The sequence below is a fragment of the Microcaecilia unicolor genome, chromosome 6 (assembly GCF_901765095.1).
Source record: "Microcaecilia unicolor chromosome 6, aMicUni1.1, whole genome shotgun sequence".
NCBI classification, from domain to species: Eukaryota; Metazoa; Chordata; class Amphibia; order Gymnophiona; family Siphonopidae; genus Microcaecilia; species Microcaecilia unicolor.
The window spans coordinates 188,689,506-188,713,599 of NC_044036.1; the positions used below are offsets into that span (position 1 = coordinate 188,689,506).

At 42.2% G+C, this 24,094-nt stretch overlaps 1 protein-coding gene across 7 annotated transcripts in view; it reads left to right on the plus strand.

Annotated features, from left to right (window-relative positions):
* The window catches only part of MST1R (macrophage stimulating 1 receptor), a 239,425-nt gene that overhangs the window by 150,621 nt on the left and 64,710 nt on the right, over nucleotides 1-24,094 (plus strand). For all 7 annotated transcript variants that reach the window (XM_030205877.1, XM_030205881.1, XM_030205878.1 and 4 more), the window contains exon 9: nucleotides 6,801-6,965. In XM_030205877.1, coding sequence (XP_030061737.1) covers nucleotides 6,801-6,965 — 165 coding nt within the window. The remainder of the gene's footprint in view (nucleotides 1-6,800; nucleotides 6,966-24,094) is intronic.

The following is a 24,094-nucleotide window of genomic DNA, read 5'->3' on the forward strand; positions in this document are numbered from 1 at the left end:
AAAAAAATAGGATTTCACTCTGCACACTGCATATTATGGCCAGTCAGTCTGAAAGTGGCTATTTGAGTTTTTGTTTTTAATTCTAAGAACATAGAGCAGCCAATCCAGTACGTGCAGATTCCAAAAAGTAGATCTATTTTTCATAGCTCTTTTCCAGGGATGAACAATGGCTCTCCCAAGTCTACCTGGCTGATCATTCTTTATGGGTGTTTCCTCCAGGAACTTGCCCAATCATCTATTAATTCCCACTATGTTGTTCTGTTGACCACATTCTCTGGCAACAGATTCCACACCTCAATTAAGGTGGTCATTAGTTTCACAGTGTCCTCTTGTTTTTGTTTTGTTTGACAGGCATTCCTTATTCCCTATTCCACCCCACTCATAAGAATGAATTTCGGCAGAGCTTTTGACATATACCATTTCTGTCATCTTTTATCCAAGCTGAAGAGCTCTAACCTGCTTGTCTCTCTCTCTCATGGTAGCTGTACCACAAAAAAAACCAAAAACCAACCACAACAGCATGCTGTAATCAATGAGCATGCAAATTAATTCCACGTTAAAATTGCTGCAGTAGTCCGCAGTTCATTGCAAAATGTCACCTTTTCTGTCCAGTGCCTGAGCAGTGATTGATCTGTTCCCTAAACAAATCTGATAATGACAGCATGGTATATCCAACTACACTGGTTACCTGTAGAAGCCAGAATTGAATATAAACTGTACTGTCTAATATTTAAAATTGTTCAGGGAATTGCACGGCCTTATATATATAATCAAATTTTCAAATTCTATCAAAAAGTATGAGAGGGTAAAAACAGCATACAAGCATAAACAGCAACAGAAAAAAAGCAACACTGGGCCTTCAGGATAGAGATAACGGTCGTCCTTTAATCTGAAAATGACCCGACACGGGCCATGTTTCGGTGTACAAGCCTGCCTCAGGGGTCAGAATGGTTCTTCTGTGTATAATATGGCGGGGTTTTTTCACAGACGGCGTTCTGTTTGATTAAACGGACAATCACAACGTAGTGGGCAATATGCCCTAACTTCGTGGTTCATTTCCATTATTCCATATTATACACACAAGAACCATTCTGACCCCTGAGGCAGGCGTTTGCACGCCGAATCACGACCCGTCTCAGGTCATTTTCAGATTACAGGATGACCGTTATCTCTATCCTGAAGGCCCAGTGTTGCTTTTCTATCAAAAAGTATAAGACGTGATCAATCAAAATCAGTATTTCCAACATATAAGGGTATGAAATATAAGAAGTTATTTTCTTAGTAGGCAACAAAAATATGGAATACATTACCTATATCTATAAGACGATTAGCAAATTATGATGTTTTTAGGAAATGTATCAAGACATGCTTTTTAGGAAGTATGTAATCTCTTCTTCTAAGTGGAAATGAAGGTTAAATTTTGTCTATTCAGGATCATTTTAGTATTGATGTGTGTTTTTGTATGTTCCCAGAACTTTCTCTCTGGCTTCTTTATATGGAATTTGCCTTGAAAACGGTATAGGCGGAATATAAGAAATGAGAAATGTAATGTAATCGGTTCAGGCACTGACAGGAAAGGTGACATTTAAAAAAAATTGTTTCAGTAGTTTGCATCTGCCCCAAGTGTTCTGTCAACCGCCCCCTTGATCCCTCAACTTTCAACTTAAATATATCCCTGGTATCTAGTTCACCCTTCCACCTATCCTTTCCCCTTCCACCCTGACCCCAACTGTACATAAATACCACCCCCCCCCCCCCCCCCGCTCCTAGACCCCAAGTCCAACTCAATCTCCTCCAAATTAAAAAAAAACAACAACAACACTTTCTCTGGTGTCTAGTGCATCTCCTTATCTCCCCTACAGAGATGGGTAGAATCAACTACTTGTACTTAAGAACATTTGGCAGTACTTTTACTTGTAACAAGTTATATTTACATATTTTTTAAAAAATTTTTTACTTGTAATGAGTTACATTTAAGCTGTACTTTTGTATTTAGTAACAAAGTACAAATTTGGAAAGTACCTCGTGAAAGACTCCAAAGGAAATTGGAATGTCATGGGATAGGAGATAGTGTTCTATGGATTAAAAACTGATTAAAGGACAGAAAACAGAGAGTAGGGTTAAATGGTCAGTATTTTCAGTGGAGAAGGGTAGATACTGGGGTTCCCCAGGGGTCTGTGTTGGGACTGCTGCTTTTTAGCATATTTATAAATAATCTAGATATGGGAATAACTAGTGAGGTAATTACATTTTCTGATGAAACAAAGTTATTCAAAGTTGTTAAATCACAAGAGGATTGTGAATAATTGCAAGACGAACTTACAAGACTGGGAGACTGAGCATCCAAATGGCAGATGATATTTAATGTGAGCAAGTGCAAAGTGATGCATGTGGGAAAGAGGAACCTGAACTATAGCTATGTAATGCAAGGTTCCCCGTTAGGAGTCACCGACCAGGAAAAGGATCTGGGAGTCATAGCTGACAATACATTGAAACCCTCTGCTCAGTGTGCTGAGGCAGCAAAGAAAGCAAATAGAATGTTAGGTATTATTAGGAAAGGAATGGGAAACAAAAATGAGAAAGTTATAATGCCTTTGTATCGCTCCATGATGTGACTGCACTTTGAAGACTGTGTGCAATTCTGGTCACCGCATCTCAAAAAAGATATTGTGGAATTGGAAAAGGTACAGAGAAGGGCGATGGAAGTGATAAAAGGGATGGGACAACTTCCCTGTGAGGAATGGCTAAAGTTGCTAGGGCTCTTCAGCTTGGAGAAGACGACAGAGGGGAGATATGATAGAGGTCTATAAAATAATGAGTGGAGTGGAACGGGTAGACGTGAATCACTTGTTTACTCTTTCCAAAAATACTAGGACTAGGAGGCACGCAATGAAGCTACAAAGTAGTAAATTTAAAACAAATCAAAGAAAATATTTCTTCACTCAATGTGTAATTAAACTCTGGAATTTGTTGCCAGAGAATGTGGTAAAAGCAGTTAGCTTAGTAGGGTTTTTAAATGGTTTGGATAGCTTCCTAAAAGAAAAGTCCATAAGCCATTATTAAAATGGATTTGGAAAAATTCACTGCTTATTTCTAGAATAAGCAGCAAAAAATATATTCTACTGTTTTGGGATCTTTCCAGGTACTTGTGACCTGCACTGGCCTCTGTTGGAAACTAGGATTGATGGTCCTTCGGTCTGTCTCAGTATGACAACACATATACTTGTGTACTTATGTAAAAAATATCAGATGTGACTTGCACTTGATTGGGCCCGAACTTCTGCTCCCGAAAACAGCTGAGCTGGGACCCGAAGTTCAGGCCCATTCAGATGCAAGCGAGGGTCTGACGTCACCTGGAACCCCTAGCCCCCATTCTGTACACCCGCCCAGAACAGCTGTTGACTGGCTATTACTTTGTTGTTGCCATGCTCAGCTGCCTCCCCAGCCTGCATAGCACCTTCACTGCATGCAGGGCCCACTCCTTCTCCCCTCCCTGGCCTGCAGCACAATCTTGCTCCCTCCCTCCTGTTGCACCTCTGTTGGGCTCACACTAATAAACCACCATGGGAGACGCACAGGACCTGGCTCTCTGCAGTGCTGCTAGTGTTTCCTGCTCCAAGCCCACCTCCTCTGATGTAAACTTCCAGGACTGTGTGAAAAAGGCCAGGTATTCTGTTAGCATCAAGTGTCTTTGTAAGACTGATCTATACTAATTCAGCTTGTTTTGTTTTTCAATAGGTGTATTAATGTTCTTCTGCCTACTGCAATGCTCAGGGTGTTTTTTTCTAAGACAGACAAACAGGACAAATAAGAAGTTTGCTTGTAAACATACTGGATTCTGTGGTCCAACTTGTGAAGAATACTTTTTGCTTTGTAGTAAAAAGTAGTTTTAAGAGCTGTGCTTTATTACTTTTACTTGAATATTTTTTGGATAAGACTTTCTACTTTTACTTACTACTACTACTTATCATTTCTATAGTGCTACTAGATGTACGCAGCACTGTTCATTGGACATAAAGAGACAGTCCCTGCTCAACAGAGCTTACAGTGTCATTAGGACAGACAAACAGGACAAATAAGAGATAAGAAAATACTAATATAGTAATGATAAAACATGAGTACTGAACAAGTGAGTAAGGGTTAGGAGTTAAAAGACGGTCAGAGATGGAGTTTGATGTACTGGCTCAGGAAGTCTATTCCAGGCATATGGTACAGCAAGATAAAAGAAACGGAGTCTGGAGTTAGCGGTGGAGGAGAAGAGTGCAGATAAGAGAGATTTACCCAGTGAACGGAGTTCCCAGGGAGGAGTGTAGGGAGAGATGAGTGGAGAGGTACTGAGGAGCTGCAGAGTGAATTCACTTATAAGTCAGTAAGAGAAGTTTGAACTGTATGCTGAAATGGTTAGGGAGCCAATGAAGTGACGAGGAGAGGGCTAATATGAGCATAGTGACACTGGCGGAATATAAATCGTGCTTGAGAATTTTGAAGAGATTGAAGAGGAGAGAGATGGCTAAGTGGGAGACCTGTGAGAAGCAAGTTACAATAATTTTTATTTTTTTTATTACATTTGTACCCCGCGCTTTCCCACTCATAGCAGGCTCAATGCAGCTTACATATTACATACAGGTACTTATTTGTACCTGGGGCAATGGAGGGTTAAGTGACTTGCCCAGAGTCACAAGGAGCTGCCTGTGCCTGCAGTGGGAATCAAACCCAGTTCCCCAGGACCAAAGTCCACCACTCTAACCACTAGGCCACTCCTCTACTCTAAGCGAGAGGTGATAAGGTTTCTGGTAGTGTGCTCAGAAAGGAAAGGATGGATTTTGGTGATGTTATAGGGAAAGAAACGACAGGTTTTAGCAGTCTGCTGAATATGTGCAGAGAAGGAGAGAGAGGAGTCGAAGATGATCCCAAGGTTATAAACTGATGAGACAGGGAGGATGAGAGTGTTATCCACAGAGATAGAGAATGGGGGAAGAGGAGAGGTTGGTTTAGGGGGATAGATAAGAAGCTCAGTCTTGGTCATCTTTAGTTTTAGATGGTGGTGAGACATCCAGGCAGCAATGTAAGACAGGCAGGCTGATACTTTGGCCTGGATTCCTGCTGAGATTTCTGGTGTGGAGAGGTAGATCTGGGAGTTATCAGCGTAAAGGTGATTCAGAGTACCAAGGGAAGAAGTGTTGAAGGTGAAAAGAAGAGGTCCCAGGACAGATCTCTGAGGTACACCAACTGATAGTGGAATAGAAATGGATGAGGACCCACCAGAGTATACACTAAAAGTACGATGGGACAGATAAGAAGAAAACCAGGAAAGAACAGAGCCCTGAAATCCAAGTGAGGACATAGTATCAAGGAGTAGGATACTACTTTTGAAGCCAGTACTTTTACTTTTTACTTAAGTACTGTTAAAAAATAACAAACCCATCTCTGCTCTCCTATCCCACCCCAGGCCCCCAAACTTCATCCAAGTTCATACCTCAAAGGAGGCAGAAACGATGCCCACTTGCTCCTGCCTCCCGTGCTATCATGGCAGCACCCTTCCCTGCCAATGGTTCCTGAGGCCTGTGTCATTATTCTCAGCTAATTAGCATTCCAATAATATAGGTAAAGTCTTCATTGACATGCAGTGACTTGACTTTGTCAGGAGGCAATGTACGACAGTTCATAACCCTGAGATCGAAGTAATGATATCTTCAAAATGAAACCAAGAGGAAATAAGAACACTATTGTGCAAGAGAAACTAACTAGGGAGGGTTTCTGAACTGGTCAGGTAGGACTAAAGGAAAGAAAGTTATCAGATAAGATCAGTGTTCCCTCTAAGCCACGTGCATATGCATACACTTGTAGGTCAGAAAGGGAGCGCAGATGCCTAGCAATTGTGCGCACAGAATTTATGCTGATTTTCTTTATTGTGAACATAGGCTATACTGTACATGTCAAGTCAAGGCTGAAAACTTGCGCATTAAATGTTTTTCTTGCACACATGGGCCAGCAAAAATTAGAGGGAACATTGGGTAATATATAGCTTTTACTTCCTTAACATCCTACCAGACCAGTCCAGATCAAGTGAGATGTAACCAAGAAGTTCCCAAAAAGGGGTGGGACTAGTAGCCCAAGACCAAAACTGACTCAGACAAATTTACTTATCATTTATGAGATGGGGTAAACAGAACTGTACATATTACTCGAGTTGTGGTCACAGTAGAGACCTATAGAGAGGCATAATGATATTCTCAGTGTTGTCCTCTATCTTTTATCAGATAATCCCCAACATTCTCTTTGATTTTTTTGCAGCTATAGCACACTGGATTGAAAATTTCATTAAATTTTCTACAATTACTTTCTTGGGTGGTGACTCCTAACTCAGAACCCAGCATTATTTTGTACCTGTAAATTGCAATTATTTTTTCCTATGTGCATCAGTGAGATTTCGGCAGGAATACCAAGCATAAATTCTCTTTTATAGCTGTGACTTTGGGTTCTGTGAACTTTCTCGTGTCTTCCTGGCAATTCTTTGTAACCCATGTTAGTATTTGATGTTTTGGAATTTCCATATTTCTGTTAGAAATCAGTCAATTAGTACCTGCTTTACTCTGATTCTCTGCTCTGAAGTGTGACTCTAAACATGTGAAAATATGATTTTCTTTTGGAGATCGCTGTTGGGCAGATCATGGAACGTTTGCTTCCATGTTTCATAGAAATATAGAGGGTGAATATTGAAAATCACTCACATGGTCAGAAACAGTATACTTCTCTTGTCACCAACTGATGACTGCCCTGCTGCTCCTCTGCCTCTGCAGTGAGACCGAAGATGAGATTCGATGCAGTACTCCCAGGTACAGCTCACTGAGCAACACCTCTGTCACACTGTGGATTGATGGAGCTGCGTTCACTACTACAGAACCCTTCCAGTACCGAGAAAATCCCACCATACTCACTATCACCCCCCTGTGCAGCACCACTGAGTGAGTATTAATACTATTGCTGTATGTCATAATGCTAATGTGGGATCCCAGCACTGCCAAGTGTTAATACTAATGCTGTAACTTTGCATTGGCAAATTTTAATACCAATGCTATACCTTGCTAATGCTGCTGCTATTAATGCTAAAACTGTATTTCATAATAGTAATGTCATATGGCAGGATGGGTATTGGTAGTAATATAAATTTTGGTATGTCAGCATTGTTTAATTAAAGTACTTATACTTTTTTTTCTCTCATATCTATATTTTTTGAACTTTTATCTCTTTTTTATATCTAAACTTTTTCTTTCCTATTAATTTGTAGTTCGTTTTTCTAAGATATATTATTGTAAACCTCTCAGAAGGATTCCGATGGTGCACTATATCAAATTGTAATAAACTTGAAACTTGACTATCTCAGTACTGCTGACAGTACTGTTATATAAAATCTTAGCAGCACTCTTCAAAGTAATTGTGTATACAGTATTTCACCTCAGCACCTCTAAATAAACTCTTCCCTCAACAATCAAGGTACAATCAGGCACACAGCTGGGAGCCGTCCTGTGATGTGCCAGGATGAAAGAGCTCTCCCAAAGCTCAGAACTAAGGGGGGGATGCACTAAAGTTGTCGTTAGAGCCGTTCCGTACCGAATTCCATTGTGAATCTTAGGGAACGGCTATGCATCAAGGAAAGGGAATGCAAATGAGCTGCTCATTGCAGCTCACTTGCATTCTCTAATCATTCGTAAAACCTTCGGATAATCGGCCGGTAGAGCATGCGCAGAGCAGCCAAGCGTTATGCTGGCTGCTCTGCACATGCCAAGGACATAAAATAAACCCACGTCCTTTATGGACAGCCTTGCCCCCCCCCCCCCCCCCCGCCCGAGGTTGCCCCGGCCCCCCTCCCTTCCTTCCTTCCTTCCTTGAAATGACAGCTTCCCCACCATCCTCCGCCCCCCCCCCCCCCCGTGGCCCCGCCCTGCTGCCCCCCCCCGAGGTCGCCGCTGCCGCTCCCCCCTCCACCCGCCCCCCTCCTTCTGCCACCAGGCCCTCACAGCGCCTCTCACCATGTGAAGGCGCTGCACCGACAACAACTGCTGATCGCCTCTCCGGACTTCTCTCCTTTCCTCCCTGGCCCGCCCTCTTCTGACGTAAGTAACTTACACGGAGGTGAGAGGCGCTGTGAGGGCACGGTGGCAGACAGAGGGGGGCGGGTGGAGGGGGGAGCGGTGGCGGCGACGACCTCAGGGGGGGCGGCGGGGCGGAGCCAAGGGGGGGTGGAGGATGGCGGGGAAGCTGTCGTTTCAAGGAAGGAAGGAAGGAGTAAAGTTCTGATTTCAATGCGGGGGGAGGGGGGAGCGGCGGCGGTGACCTTGGGCGGGGGAGGGAGCAAGGTTGTCCATAAAGGACGCTCCTGATGAGCACTTGGTCGTTTTTGCCCCCTCCTGTTTTTGTTTTTTTTTACATTTTATATGTTTTCCAAGCCCGCGCAGCCCCAACGAAAGGTACAGACCTCTCGTTATATTTCCCAGCGTTTTCCAGCGTTAGGGCAAGCGGAAAAGCTTAGTGCATCTAATTTCAATAGGGTTTCTACACAATTTGCTCATCTGCATTCCGTTTGCGTTAGCTGCTACTGTTGTCAGAAAAAAGTATTTAGTGCATGCCAGGGTTTAATACTTGCTTGTTAATGGCTCATTAATGCCTCGTTATTGGCTCGTAAAGTTTAGTGCATCTGGCCCTAAATGCAATGCTCTGAACATGCCTGTCTCTTCCCTTGTGCAACATTTCCTCCATCCCTCAGTTTGCTTTTATGCTTTGCTAAACAGATGTAAAAAACAAAACTCGCCCTGCAAAAAGTTTTCATCAAATGTAATCAAAGAGAGAAAAAATAAGCAAAACATAAGAAAAAAAGTTCAGTAAACTCAGAAATTTGCTGTCAAAGTTCATATGTGCAGAGCATTGATATTGCTGCTTTCAACAAAATTTAAAAGGAAATGTAAAGTTTGAGAAAAATAACATTCATGTAAGCATTAAAAAAAAAAAAAGAATTAGCGATTTGGTTGTATTAGAAATGTTTTCCTTGCTGCCATGTTTGTACATGAAAATGATAAAATAAATGGTAAAAAAAAAAAAAAGAAAAAGAAAATGCTCAGACTAAGCCTGGCTTTAGGATATCCATGAACATCCATAGAAACAGAGAAAATTAAGACAGATAAAGGCCAAGTGGCCTATCCAGTCTGCCTATCCATGCCATCTACTCTCCTTCACTCCCTTACTTGTCCCAAGTTCTCTTGAATTCAGATAATATTTTCATCTCCACCACTTCTACTGGGAGGCCGTTCCACAAATTCACTGCCCTTTCCATGCAGAAGTGAAACCATGATGCCTTATGCCCTGTAATACATTAGGTTCCCAAAACTTTACTATTGGTTGTTTTACTTACCACAGAAGTCAGCCTGTAGGTTCCAATCTCTTCCTTTCTTCTACTTTTGTGGAGAGGGACCACATCTGCCCTTCTTCAGTTCTCTGGGATCACTCTCGACTCTAGAGAATCATTGAGAAAGGTCAGCCAGCGGAGCCACCAGAACATCCCTGAATTCCTTCAGTATCCTTGGATGCATGCCGTCCAGCCCCTCACTTTGTCCATCTCTAGTTTAGCCAGCAACTCATGAACATAGTTCTCTGAAAATCCTATTTGTGTTTGACTTTTGCGTCATGTTTCTGGCCCTTCAGCTGTGAACACAGAACAGAAATATTTGTCAAGCAGTTGTGCCTTGTCTTTATCAGATTCTACATTTTCCTCCCCTTCACCTGAGTCTCAGAATGAAATTCTGCAGTTTTTCCTATCACTAACAAATCACTAAAAAAATGTCTTGTCCCCCCATTTTACAGAATTGGCTATTTTTCTTCCATTTGCTTCTTTGTTTTCCTACTTCTTTTAGCTTTTCCAGATATTGTCACTGGTCTTCCTCTTTCTGCGATCTCTTGTAGTTTATGAAGGCTAACCTCTTTTTCCTTACCTTTTCAGCTACTTCTTTTAGAACCAAAGTGGCCTTCTTTTCCTCTCTCTTTTATTTACTTTCCTTAGGAAAAGGTTTGTTTCCCTTACAAAAGCTCCTTTCAGTTTTGCCTACTGCTTTTCTACTTCCTCCAGATGTAGCTATCCAGACAACAATCCTTGAAGTAATCCCTCATCTTAAAGTTTAGGTTTTTTTTTTTAACTAGAACCTTCACTTTTTGAATGAACTCTCTCCACACCTGTCTTAATATTAATCTACACCACCTGGTGATGCCAGATGATCACCCACTATAACATCAGAAACACTCCCCCCCCCATTAGTAAGTACTAAGTGTAGTATGACCCCATTACGCTTGGGTTCCATTACCAACTACTGGAATAGTTTCCCCTGGAGAGAATCCGGGATCTCCTTGCAATGGGGATACTCCAGTCGATATCTGGCATATTAAAATCACCTATAACTAATACTTCCCCTTTCATAGCCGTATTTTGAATGTCTTTGATTAAATTTCTGTCCACTTCTTCTGTCTGTGAAGGAGGCCTTTATATGACATCAATGTAAATATATTTGCCATTCCCTCTTTCCAGATTGACCTGCTGTGCCTCTTCCTTACCCTGTAGGTCCTGCAGTAACATATAATGCTAGCCTCCTCCCTTTCTTCCTACCCTGTCTTTCCTGAATAGATTATAGCCCACTATAATTATATCCTAGTCATGGTTCTCTGTGACCATGTCTCTGTGATCGCCACTAAATCCAAATCAGCCTCTTCCATCAAAACCTCAAAATCTAAAGCCTTATTTCCCATATTTTGGACATTAGTTTATACTGCTTTCAGACTTTGCCCTTTTTCCCATTTGTGACTCAGCCCCATCGATTCTAGTTTAAAGCCCTCCTCAGTAGGTTAGCCAGTCTGCTGCAGAAAATGCTTCATACCTTCTTTGATAGATGGACACCCATGGTCCAAGAAGCTAAAACACTCTCACTTCAACATCCACAACAGAAAAATGTTTATAGGGTGGGTGCAGGCATTGAAGGAGAATGTCCCCGCAGGCTTGGAAGAACTGCTTCCTTCATCTTTGTGAACACTATGGGAGTAGGTCTATAATAGGACACCTCCCAAGGCTGTGTTGGAAGCGTTTAGTTTCCTTATAGAATACTAGCATAAACTCACATTAGCATGACTTTTTTTGCCAGGTCGTTGGCAGGTGTAAATGGGCACACCTCAGTGTACCATGCAATACAAGTAACGTTTAGTATTGTATAAGTTGTACATGAGAATTGTAGACATGCCTGTGCCTTTCCCATGCATGCCTCTTGCAGTTACACGCTGTACCACATATGTACACACCTCTTTGAAAGAAGCTTCATTAGCTCCCCATCAGAGAAAGAATAAATTTTAAAGTCCACACTCTGATTCATAAGATCATATATGGAGATCCCCTAACTACATGAATAACCTCGTCGACCTCCCAGCCAGAAATAGATCATCGTCTTCTCGTACTTACCTCAATTTACACCTTCCCAACTGCAAAGTTATTAAATAGAAGACCTCCTATGCATCCAGTTTCTCCTTTTTGGGCATCTTTGGAATGCTCTGCCAAGATCCATCCGAACTATCAACGATCATCTACCATTCAGAAAAATGTTGAAGACCCATCTCTTCAAGAAAGCTTACCCTAATGACCCAACTTAACTTTTTAAGCCCACCCACATGATTCCTGCCCCGACGATTATTATACCATGTCTCACAATCTCCTTATGCCCATTCCTCAATCTCTTCCTCTCCATCCTTCCTACTCCTTACCCCTCCCAATCTCTTCTCCTTTTGCTTATCCTATCTTTGTTTACCTCTCTATGCCCAATTTACATATCCTCAAAACCCCACTACTACTATGTTTACTACAACTTGTAACATTCTCCTTCAAGACTTTGTAATTCTATTTACTATGTAAGTCACATTGAACCTGTTATGTGTGGGAAAGCGCGGGGTACAAATGTAATTAATAATAATAATAATAGTGTACTACTTGTTGTGACTAACTATGCCAGTCAGGGTCATTGATGGCAAGAAAACCTGGCATGGATCAGTGTCTCTCAGGGAAAGGGAGAAAAGCTAGGACATGAACTTTACCCTATTCAGAAGCCTCATTGAGAAATGTGTTTCCAGCATTAGCAAGAGCCCTGGGGGAAGGGTGGGAAGGAGCAAGTCCCAGAAAGAGGGCTACACTTTCCAAGCTGCAGAGAGGGGTGGAGCTGAAAGTCTTCTCAAAGGGAAGACAGCAAGGTGATTCATTGGCAGCCTTCCACAGCTGTGGAAAAGAGGGTGAGGTTGCAACCTTTTGCTCTCTGAACAACCAGCATATTAATGTGCGGATGCTCAGAACCTAATGCCAGTGTTAGAACCGATTAGTTCTGGACTAGAGCCGGCGTTAATCTGCACAGAGTGCTCAGAAGCCTTTATCGTAGGAAACAACATGCACACTACAGATGGCCGCAAACTGTATTTATCTGTAGTCAAATGGATGTTAATGAGGTCATTTGCTATGTCCTCCCAATGCTTAGAGAACAGCGCACAAACAAACCCTGTTCTTACTGCTCTAAACCTACCGCCAGCTCGGAGCTGGTGTTGGGAAGTTTGAAGAGAGGATTTTGCATTATTTACTGTTTAAAATCTGTGGTTTTGATTTCTTATGGAAGCAGAAGGAAGCCTGTAAGAGCTGGTACTGAGAAAGAAATGTGTGTGAGTCCGAGCAAACCCGAAAGTGAAAGCACACATTGGTGCCTGTTTTCTGTACTTAAGTATAAGCCTTTCAAGTGAAAAAACGAAAAACAATTTAAAAGCTTATATTAATACATTCACACAACAACAATTTTTCTACCTTTTCTGTCTGAACATTTTCAGCAATGAGGGAGAAGGAATTCAAGGCACAGAAGACAAAACCAAACAACAAAAGTACTTGTGACCTGGATTGGCCAATGTTGGAAACAGGATGCTGGGCTTGATGGACCTTCGGTCTGTCCCACTTATGTATAACAGGACTCCAAGAGTGGGTTTGCAGGGTTCCTCATTAAAGTTTGGCTGCAAACTTTACTGAAGTCAGACTTACTGTTCTGTAGTTCTAAACCTCTTTACTTCTGCTTTTGTTGAGACAGACCACATCTGCTCTTCTCTAGACCTCCGGGACCACTCCCAACTCAAGAGAAACATTGAAAAGGTCAGCAGAGCTGCTAGAATTTCCCTAAGTTCCTTCAGTATCCTCAGATGTATGCCATCTGGACTTACCGCTTTGTCCACCTTTAGTTTAGCCAACTTCTCATGAACACAAAAATCATTCAGGAACTATCACTTATTTGTTCCTATTTGTTTGTCTTCTGTGGTTCTGCTCCTGGCCTTTCATCTGTGAACACAGAATAGAAATATTTGTTAAGTAATTCCACCTTATCTTTATCAGCTTCTACATATTACTTCCCTTCACCTCTGAGTCTCACAGTTCCAATTTTACACTTTTTCCTATAACTAACAAATCTAAAAATATCTTGTCTCCCTCCCCCCCCCCCCCCCCCCCCCCCATTTTACCATTTGGCTATGTAAAACTTAATCCCACTAAATTAGACGTGATCATCTTCTTTTGAGGATCCCCTATGCCCCCTTCTTCTCCACCTCACATTCATGGTGCCAGTGTTCCTCGTAAAGACTCAGTGAAGGGTATATTTGGACAGTTCCTTCTTTTTTCAGAAACAAATTCAACCATCGTTCAGCAAAGCTTTTCTACAAGCTGACCTGAACCTTGGAGGAAAGGAGAAACAGGGATGACATGATACAGGCGTTCAAATATTTGAAAGGTATTAATCCGCAAATGAACCTTTTCCAGAGACGAGAAGGCGGTAGAACTAGAGGACATGAATTGAGGTTGAAGGGGCGCATAAATCGGGAGATGGCCGGCGATCTCTCAAAAGCGGCCAAATCGGTATATTCGAAAGCGGCTTTTTTGAGAGCATCGCCGCTTTCCCATCGCCTCGCCGGCGAAAGTTCAAGGGGGCGTGTCAGCGGCATAGCGAAGGCAGGACATGGGCGGGCATGGGCATGGCTAACAGATGGCCGGCTTTCGTGGATAATGGAAAAAAAAGCAGCGTTCAGCAGTATTTCGCCAGGTTTGCTTGGTCCTTTAATTTTCACTACCAAGCCTCAAAAAGTTGCCCCAACTCACCAGATGACCACCAGAAGGAATCGGGGATGACCTCCCCGTACTCCCCCAGTGGTCACCAACCCCCTCCCACGCTAAAACAATTTTTTGCCAGCCTGTATGCCAGCCTCAAATGCCGTACCCACCTCCATGACAGCAGAATGTGTTCTATCCTCTGACAACCTTTCCCTGGTTGTGATATGGCTCTCGGGTGAGTGTGACACCTTTTCTGTTAGGTGCACTGCAGTGTCGGCAATGCATTGTGTGGGTGTAGGGTAGTGGGCTCTACTCCCATGGTGCTTTTCCCCATGATAACTGGGTCAGAGTGTGTCCAGTTTTGTTTCCGGTAGTCCATGAGGTAGTGGCCATTTTTGTCAGCCAGTTTTAAATCCCTTTCATGTGTTACCCACGTTACAGAACTTAGTTATTACCTTGAATGTTGCTGAAAGAGGGCATTGTATACCATTCTGCCAGCTCTGACCTACTGCTAATCTCAGTACCAGGGAGACTCTTTGCCAGTGGGGCACAACCTCTAATCTGCAGTTAACTGTGAGTAAACGTGCTTATAAAGGACTTTTTCAAAGAGATTAGTGTTCAGGTCTCAACTGGTGTGCCAAGGTTATACAGCAGCAACAAGTCCAAGAGGCCTGCGTGTATTCAGGTCCCTGGAGCACTTTTAGTGGGTACCGCAGTGCACTTAAGGCAGGCGGACCCAGGCCCATCCCCCCTACCTGTAACACTTGTGCTGGTAAATGGGAGCCCTCCAAAACCCACTGTACCCACATGTAGTTGCCCCGTTCACCCCTAAGAGCTACGGTAGTGTTGTACATTTGTGGGTAGTGGGTTTGGGGGGGGGGGGGTTGGGGGGCTCAGCACCCAAAGTAAGGGAGCTATGCATGTGGGAGCTTTTTCTGAAGTCCATCGCACTGACCCCTAGGGTGCCCAGTTGGTGTCCTGGCATGTCAGGGGGCCAGTGCACTACATATGTTGGCTCCTTCCATGACCAAATACCTTGGATGTCGCCGGGTTTGAGATGGCCGGCAGTTTTTTCCATTACTGCTGAAAAACAAAACCGGCGATGTCAACCCTGGCGAACTCTGGCATTTGGCCGGGCTAAACCGTATTATCGAAAAAAAAGATGGCCAGCCATCTTTTTTGATAATACGGTTCTGGCCAGCTGTTGCGCTGCCGCCAAAATAGATCGCCGGCGATTTATTTCGCCGGCGACGTTCGATTATGCCCCTCCACGTTACACTGAGGCATATCTGGTCTGTCCATTCGATACTTGATATCTCTACCCTCAGAATCCTTCTAGCCATGGTCATTTTAGAATTAGACTACTGAAATTCTTTATATCATGGTTTACTGCTCACTCAAATCTGGAGACTTCAACTTGTCCAGAACACTGCTATTAAATTGCTATTTGGTAAAAAAGAGATGATAATCACATAACACTGGGTCCCAGTTTCCTTCTGGATCCTCATTAAATATCTCACTATTGTTCACCAGACACTGCATTCTGGACTCTCACTATTACTGTCAAACCTTCTTGTTCCTTATCCACCACAAACTAGAAAAAATCCCAAGGGAGAGACAAAACTGATCAACTATAAAAAGAAGTCAATCCCAAATGCTGGAAATTTTGGTAAGGTAGACAGAGAACTCCACAAGTAATCACAAATGTGATAAAAAATGAGAAATAAATATAGATATAAATTTTGTGAGAGTTCACAGAGAGCTCAGTATAGGCTGCGCTTCTGCCGAGCACAACTTCAGTGAGTCAGGCCGCCAACAAGCAGCTCACTTGAAAGCTCTATACATCATAAATTGCTCTCCTACAAGAACTCGCAAATAAAGCTGTGATTAGAAAAGTGCAGCAACACAAAATTAGTGAAATTTTAAACTAAACACTTGAAAAATGGAGTTCTCTGTCAACTTTTTACATCACCAAAATCCACAAGATGGAGGAAGAAGATGAACCTCTTCAAAAGCTTGTATGTAGAGTGGGATTAACATATATAACCTCATTAACTCTAAATAACACTGGAAGTGAAGAAACAAACACGAGCAGACTTACCTGAACTTCGTCGCTAATACACCGTGAGTTTCACCACAGCATACGTAATGTTCTTCCCAACAGTAATTACTCATTGTCTCCTCCTTTCGTCATCAAAACACTTGCTTTAGCATCATTTCACCCTCTCTTTGGAATTCCCTTCCCCCTCAAGACTGAACTCTCCCCCAAAACATTTATGAACAGCCTTAAGGCTCACTTATTTTATCAGGCCTTCAAACAAATTATGATTTTGATTTTTTTTAGGTCCTGTCTGATGCTCATCTGTGCAGTGTATCACCTCTCATTTGTTTTCCTTCCCTTTTGTTTTTGAGCTCCTAATGACATTGTAATTATTCTTTCCTTCTGTTTTTCCCTTGTATTTTCCTTCTACCTGTGCCTCCCTTTGTTTTGTTTAATACTTGATTGCTCTCATTTTATGACTTTGTAAACCGCTTAGATGTCTCTGTATGGTTTTGCAGTATATCAAAAAGTTGAACTTGAACTATAGAAGCTACAAGGGCCACAGTGGCAATCCCTGTCCACAGTTTTATATATGAACAGCATTGCATGTGACAAACACCTGTCACTATTCAGCCTGTTTCCAGATTGCTTGATCATCTGAAAACAGTTGTGTGGTTGGTTTGCAGCTCACAAACTCTATGGTGCAGCACAACCACGCCTTCCTTCAGTTTGTACAAATGGTAGGCTATCAGATGCAGATGAATGTGGCATGCATCTTATCTATTCAGCTTATGATGTATGTGATACCACATCTAGACACTTTGCATGACAGCAGGCCTGTGGTCTGCGTAAAGACACCCATACTAAATTCACAATTGTCCTCTACATGGCTGACATACTGTTTGGTCACAAAGTTGAGACTGTAAATACTATTAAAATTCATGGTTCTACATTACAACATCTGTAGTAGGCCAAGAGTCTACATAGTCCTCTAGACAAACCATCTCCTGTCAGTGTAGAAGTCTTCCATACCTTTTCTGTACAACCATAACTAGCTCAACATCAGCCCTATACAAGGCTTTTCCGTAGGCTTCAGGGTTTCATCACATGCCTAGTGGTTGCAGTAGCTCATCTGCACATGCAGGGGCATCTGGTGTTCCTGTATCTTGATGACTGGATGCTAGCAGCTACTCATGATTAAAATCAGCTGTTTTATTCAGTGACATAACAATTCCTACCCTTCAAACTGTAGAATTTCTGCTCAACCTTAAAAATTTGACTCTTCTGCTCACAAAGAAGCTCTCTTCATAGGAACTCTTCTGGATATGGATCAAACCAAAGTTTTCCTGCTGCAAGGCAAAAGGCAGCTAATATCCTGTGTTCAAAATTTTTAGTAGTCCCAAGGATGTCTTCCAGAACCTATCTACATATGTTAGGCCACGTGGCCACCTCAGCATGTCTAGTTTCCATTGCTCTACTCAAAATGAAAAAACCCCAATAGTTCCTTAAAGTTTCAATGGAATCATCATATCTACTTTCTCAGTTCCAGAATAAAACATGGAAAAGAAAATAAGATGATACCTTTTTTATTGGACATAACTTAATACATTTCTTGATTAGCTTTCGAAGGTTGCACTTCTTCGTCAGATCGGAAAATAATTGACTATTGTCTCTTCAGATAATCCTGAACTTGTGAATGTCAACTATAACTCTATAAAATGGTGTCTCTTTTGCACTACTGGAACATTCCTGTGTCCTGACAACAGATGCTTTCAAATTTGGTTGGGGAGTTCACCTTAGTTCTTGACTCACTCAGGGAAACTGGTTGGTTGCCAGAAGGATAGCTGGAATTGAGAAAAATATTTTACTCTCTGCAAATGTTTGCCTATCTGCTACACAATCAATCAGTGTTGATCCTGATGAACAGTCAAGTGGTCATGTTCTACCTCAGTAAGCAGGGGGTGCTCTTTCCCTTTGTCTATCTTGAGAAGTGGTGAGGATACAGGATTCTGTTGTTTCTAATTACAGAATAATTCAAGCCACTTATGTACTGGACATTCAGAATCATATAAAAGACAAGGTCAGCCAAGTTCTTTAGCCCCATGAATGCTCAATAGACCCTGAAACCATTGACAACATTTTTCAGAGATGGAATGTTCCTCAAACAGACCTGTTTTCCAGCATTGAAAATATTAAGCCCCTTTATTGCTCAGTGCACACAACTCCAGATTATCTATCCACCTGTTCCTCTAATAGCAAAAACTGTACAAATTTCAACAGAATTTAGCATACTGATATTCTCTGCACTGCGTTGGCATTGTTGGAGCTGGGTTTTCTTTTCTGAAAAGACTCTGTTCTCCCTCAATACAGTTCAAAAGCTTCCTTTTGCATTCCATTCTCAAATCCCTAGCTCTAACAACATGGTCTTTGGGCAGCGCTTAGTAGTCTTCTTAGACCTTCCGTCTCACATTGGGGACATATTTGTAGCACCACAAAAACCTTCAACAAGAAATTCATATGTTTTCAAATGGAAAAGGTTTCAATATCATAGCTGTGAAAAGGACAACAACCTACTTCAATATTTATATTATTTTATGTTCTAGGACTGCAAACTTCATCTATCACAGTTCATCTTCGTGAATTTTTATCCTATCATGTCTTCAAAGATAAGGTTCTGGCTTCTCGCTATTCCAGTATTTCAAGGTTCAGAAAAGAGCTTCTAAACATCAAACCACCAATTTAGAAGCCTTCTGTGCTATGGGACCTTAACATCATCCATTCATCTCTCATGGAACTGCTATTTGAACCCATAGAGTCATGCTAGCTGAGGAATCTTACTTTAAGGTTGTTCTTTCAAAATAACAATTACTTCAGCAAGAAGAGTCAGTGAACCTCAAGCCTCAAGTTGTATGTAGTTTCAGCATTATAAGGTAGTTCTCTGTGCTCATCCTAAATTCCTGCCAAAGGTGATCATGCTCTTTCATCTTGAGGAAATAATGCTGCCTACATTTTATCCTAAACTGCATAAGAATCCGTATATAATATATGTATTATATATGACCCCTCTCCGCCCCCCTTCCCTTTACATACACTGGACTGAAAATGTGTACTCATTCACTGCTGAAAAGGACAGAATCCATCAGAAAATCTACACGGTTGATTGCTTCCTATGATAACAATAGACTTGGCATTACAGTGGCAAAATGGACCATAGCTAAATGTCCAGTGGCCTCTATCCATTTCTGTTATAAGAAAACTGCAGCTGTTCTAACCAGTTCAGTCAAGCCTCATTAAATAAAATCTATTGTGACTAATGTAGCTCTTTTGAAATATATATGCTTTATTGCAGAGCATCTGCAAAGCAGCTACCGTATCCTGCTTCAAACCTTCACTTCATATTACTACCTGAACCAGTCAACAACCACAGACAGCACTTTCAGTCAAGCAGTACTGAGCAACCTGTGTTTATGAACTCTGGAATTTGCACTTTACCATCTGTCATGAAATGCCTAGCCACCCACCTGGGTTACCCTGTGGCCACTTAGAGGGTCTATCCCCAGCACAACTCAGTTCATCTGCACCTGCTGCCCGCACTCTACACTAGCACCCTCCTCCTACCGACTGGGTCACAACCACCTCTGGGTGAGTCTTCCACTCTCAAATTATCCCCAGGGATTTCTAGGTTACTGGGGCCACACTCCCAGTGGTCCCATAGTTCCCAGGAAGCACTCATAGACCCAACACACAAACCACCAGGATTCTTTATCAGTCCAGACAAGCAGAGCGAACAAATAATTTTGTTTATTCTCATAAAAATTGAACACTGAACAAAAAAATGTGCAATCAGCAAACAGTAATAAGTAACTGAAAAAATGGATCAATTAGAAAACTAACTAAACATTTGCATACTTCTTAGAAAAGTATCTGGAAAGATCAGGATATATAACTGTTTGTTTACTGAGCCTCAGCAAAGAGCTTCTGCTCTCTTTTCTTCCAGGCTAGGACTGAAGGCAAAATCTGTACATTCTAAAGGAAATTAGCTTCTGGGCCAATCAGAGCCCAGTCAACAATATTTGAAAGTGTACTGCTGCTTGTTTCCTGCTTGTGTTAAAGAAAAAAAAAAACACGTTCAGTTCCCTATAAAAGCTTTACAGCAAAGAAACACCACCTGCTGGCCAAATAGGAGAAATACACTTCAGGATATAATTAAAATAGGAAAATATCCAGTACACTTTACAGGCTTGAAACACACTGTTTCTTCACACCATCTGATTTGGCCACTCCTGGATGAAAGAACGTATATCAAGTGTGGAATAAACATCTTGTGACACAAAACAAGAAAACTTTATATAGGGCAAAGGCCCTGAGCTTGTGTGCCTAATTATATCCTGCTTGTTGTAAGAAAAGTAAAGCTTCTTCCCTGTAACAGATGATTTCATTAGATCTCTGGATTAATAAAATGCACAATCAGTCGTATGTTCTTGAGCTGTTGGGCTAACTGAGGAGACTGTGGAGACCACTTGGCAAGGAAGGGTCATGCATTCTCAGAGGGGAAAGGGAATGGGACTTGATATGCCACCTTGCAACTATATTCAAAGCGGTTTACAAAGTATAAACAGGTACTTATTTGTTTCTAGCACAGTATTCTGTTTCCAGCAGTGGCCAGTCCAGGTTACAAGTACCAATGATTAGCAAGATTCCATGCTACTTAACTTGAAGAATAAACAGTGGCATTCCCCAGGTCTACCTTTAATGGTTTGTGGACTTTTCCTCCAGGAATTTGTTCAAACCTTTTTTTAAACCAGCTACATTAACTGCTTTTGCCACTTCCCCTGGCAATGAGTTCCACAGTGTAACTATACACTGAGTGAAAAAATGTTTTCTCCTGTTTGTTTTAAATGTGCCACTGCGTAACTTCATGGAGTGCCCCCTCATTTTGGCATTTTTTGATAGAGTAAACAATCTATTTGTGTGTACCCATTCTAGCCTGTTCATGATTTTATAGATCTCTGTCATATCTCCCCTCAGCCTTATTTTCTCCAAGCTGAAAAGCCCTGACCTGATATGAGAGTCCTTCCATCCCCTTAATCATTTTGGTCACTCTTCTTTATCTCTTTTCCAGTTCCACTACAAAATGTGGTGTCATCATGGAGTGATGCAGAAGCATTATGATATTCTCTGTTTTATTCTCTATTACTTTCCTAATAATACCCAAATTTCTGTTTGCTTATTTTGGCAACTGGCACACAGTTAGCAGAAGATTTCAAAGTATTGTCCACAAATATTAACATTCACCTTAGCACCACCATTAATGCTAATACTAATGCAGTTTCAGTTGCCAACTGGTGAGACCAATGCTAATGCCATACCTCAACACACTCACCCTCTGTTATTCAGCCACTGACAAGCAGTGCTGTTAATATCCGTCACTGGTGTTGAACTCAGATGTTCAATGTCGGGCCATATCTGGTCACCAGCATTGAATGTCTGGTTAATTTGATATTCAGAGCTAACCAGCCATTTGTTAGGGCATAAAAAAGGGACAGTATCCAGAGCTAACCAGACTACACCCCCAGAACGCCCCCGACCTAGCTGGCTTGTACTTTGGCACTAACTGGTCATTTTCAGCAAAGGTAACCAGTTGAGCGCTGCTGAAAACGACTGGATAGCCACCAATTAGCAAATTAACCAATCAGCGGCCATTCCTGACCAGTAAACTGGCTGTGAATATCGGCCAGTCAGTATTTAATACAATACTAATGTATGTTATAACATTAAGACTAATGCTGCATTTCAGCACTGCATAATGAACATAAATGCAAATCTAAGCTATGTCAAGGCTTTCAAAGCTTTCTGGAATAAACTGTGTGTCTGCATTCTACACTTTCAGATTACTGGGTCTAAAATAAACTATACTAAATAATCCTGTGTATTATCTGTGTGCATCGTCCCTTATTACTATCCCTCCCCCTTCTCAGAGCTCCATTTCTCCCTCCTAGCAAGGCTTCAGGGCAGTGACAAGCATGTTTTCTCCTCCTTCACTTCTGCAAGTCAAGTTATACCCTTACTTCCTCTTCTTTCTTTCTTTCATCCTTCCCCTGGCATGACCACAGCTTTGCTCTTACTCTCAATAGTTGTGTTGTTTGCTGCTGTTTCCAAGACCGTTCCCCTTCTTCACCTTTTTGTAATCTATGCAAAGTCATTTTGAGGACTGTAGTGCCTCAGTCACACAAACATAGACACATATACAAAGGTTTTCTTGCAAAATACTTTTCAAAATATCATACACATTTTTTATATCTATATAAATAAAATCCCCCTCAGACATTCTGAATCCCCCTCAGACGTTCTGAAGCTCACCTCTCTCCAACTGTGGCTCCTTACCTAGGCTATTCGGACTCTCGCACTCAGCCACGCCCATCTGCGCCCTAGGCCACGCCCCATCTGGACATAAAAAGCACTCTCAACGTTCCATTGACCACTGACGTCAATGAAGCCAGTTCGTTTGTTCGAAGCTCTGTAGCAGCAGATGTGGGCCACGCCCTCGCGTCAAACGTAATGACGTTGAGGGCGGAGCACATTCAAGGAGCCAATCAGTAGCTGAAAGCAGGAGAGAGGCCAGGTTCACACTCTCGCACAGGACGAAGAGGGAGGGCGGCAACACGGCGAGCAAATGGCTGCGGCGAGTGTCCAATGTGGAGCAGGCGGGTGAGGGCTCGGGGTCGAGGACCACTGGCGACTCGGAAGCGGGCGGGGGGGGGGGGGGGAGGAAACACCACTGGCTACAACTCCAGCACAGCCGTCATCCCATTCACTGAAAACAAAAGAAGCAAACCTATGACATGCTTTAGGACGTTTAATACACAGGAGTGGAAGTGACCCAAGCAAGTGTACAGTAAGCAAGGAAGCCCATTGGTTAATCTCTGTTTCAACTCCCCCACGCAGCCGTCATTGCTATACACTCACAAACAAGCAAACCTAGGAGCTGCTGCTTCACATTGTCGTTTTTAAATTGAGGACAAAAGGAGAGGGGACACAGACAGACCCTGCAACTGGGAGGGGGGACCCTGCAACTGGGAGAAAGGGACGGGGGGAACCCCCCTGGAACTGGGAGGGAGGGGGAATCCCCCCTGCAACTGCAACTGGGAGACAGACCGGGGGGGAGGAGACCCTGGCACATACTCTCATTCTCACACACACACTCGCACCCAGTCTCACTCTCCCTCTGTCACACACACACACACACGCACGCACATTCACTCTCTCTCACACACTCACTCTCTCAAACATACACACTCCGAGGAAAACTTTGCTAGCGCCCGTTTCATTTCTGTACGAAACAGGCCTTTTTTACTAGTATATAAATAAAGGCAAACAAACAGAGGTGATAACAATTTATTGTCATAACTTGTATTTCCTGAAGCTCCCCAGTTTCAGGCTTTTGTACATGTACACAGCTTTTGCACAGAACATGTTCCTGGATCCATGTTGAGTAATTCTGTAATAGGGCACCTAGATAGAAAAGGCACATAGGCGTACGTAGTTACTCAGCAGTTATATTGTGGATTTCTATTGCTTTCCAACTTCGTGAAATTACAGATTATATTTTGTTTAGGAAGCTTTTGAAAACCTTTTTATTTGAGAAACATTTTAATCATTGAAATATTACTGTGTAATAATACTTTGTTACCCGCTATGATGCCTATAGGAAATTAGTGGGCTAGAAATGCTGGGAATAGAATAGAATAAAGGTAGCATATATTATGCCTATGTGATTTTAGGTTTCCTGAGAGCTCCCACACAAATTCACATCTCACAAAGTTATATCCGAGGCAGGAATACCTTTGTACCTTAGAATTAGTGCATGTGTGTGTATTGTATAAAATATATGAAACCACCTCAGTGGTTGT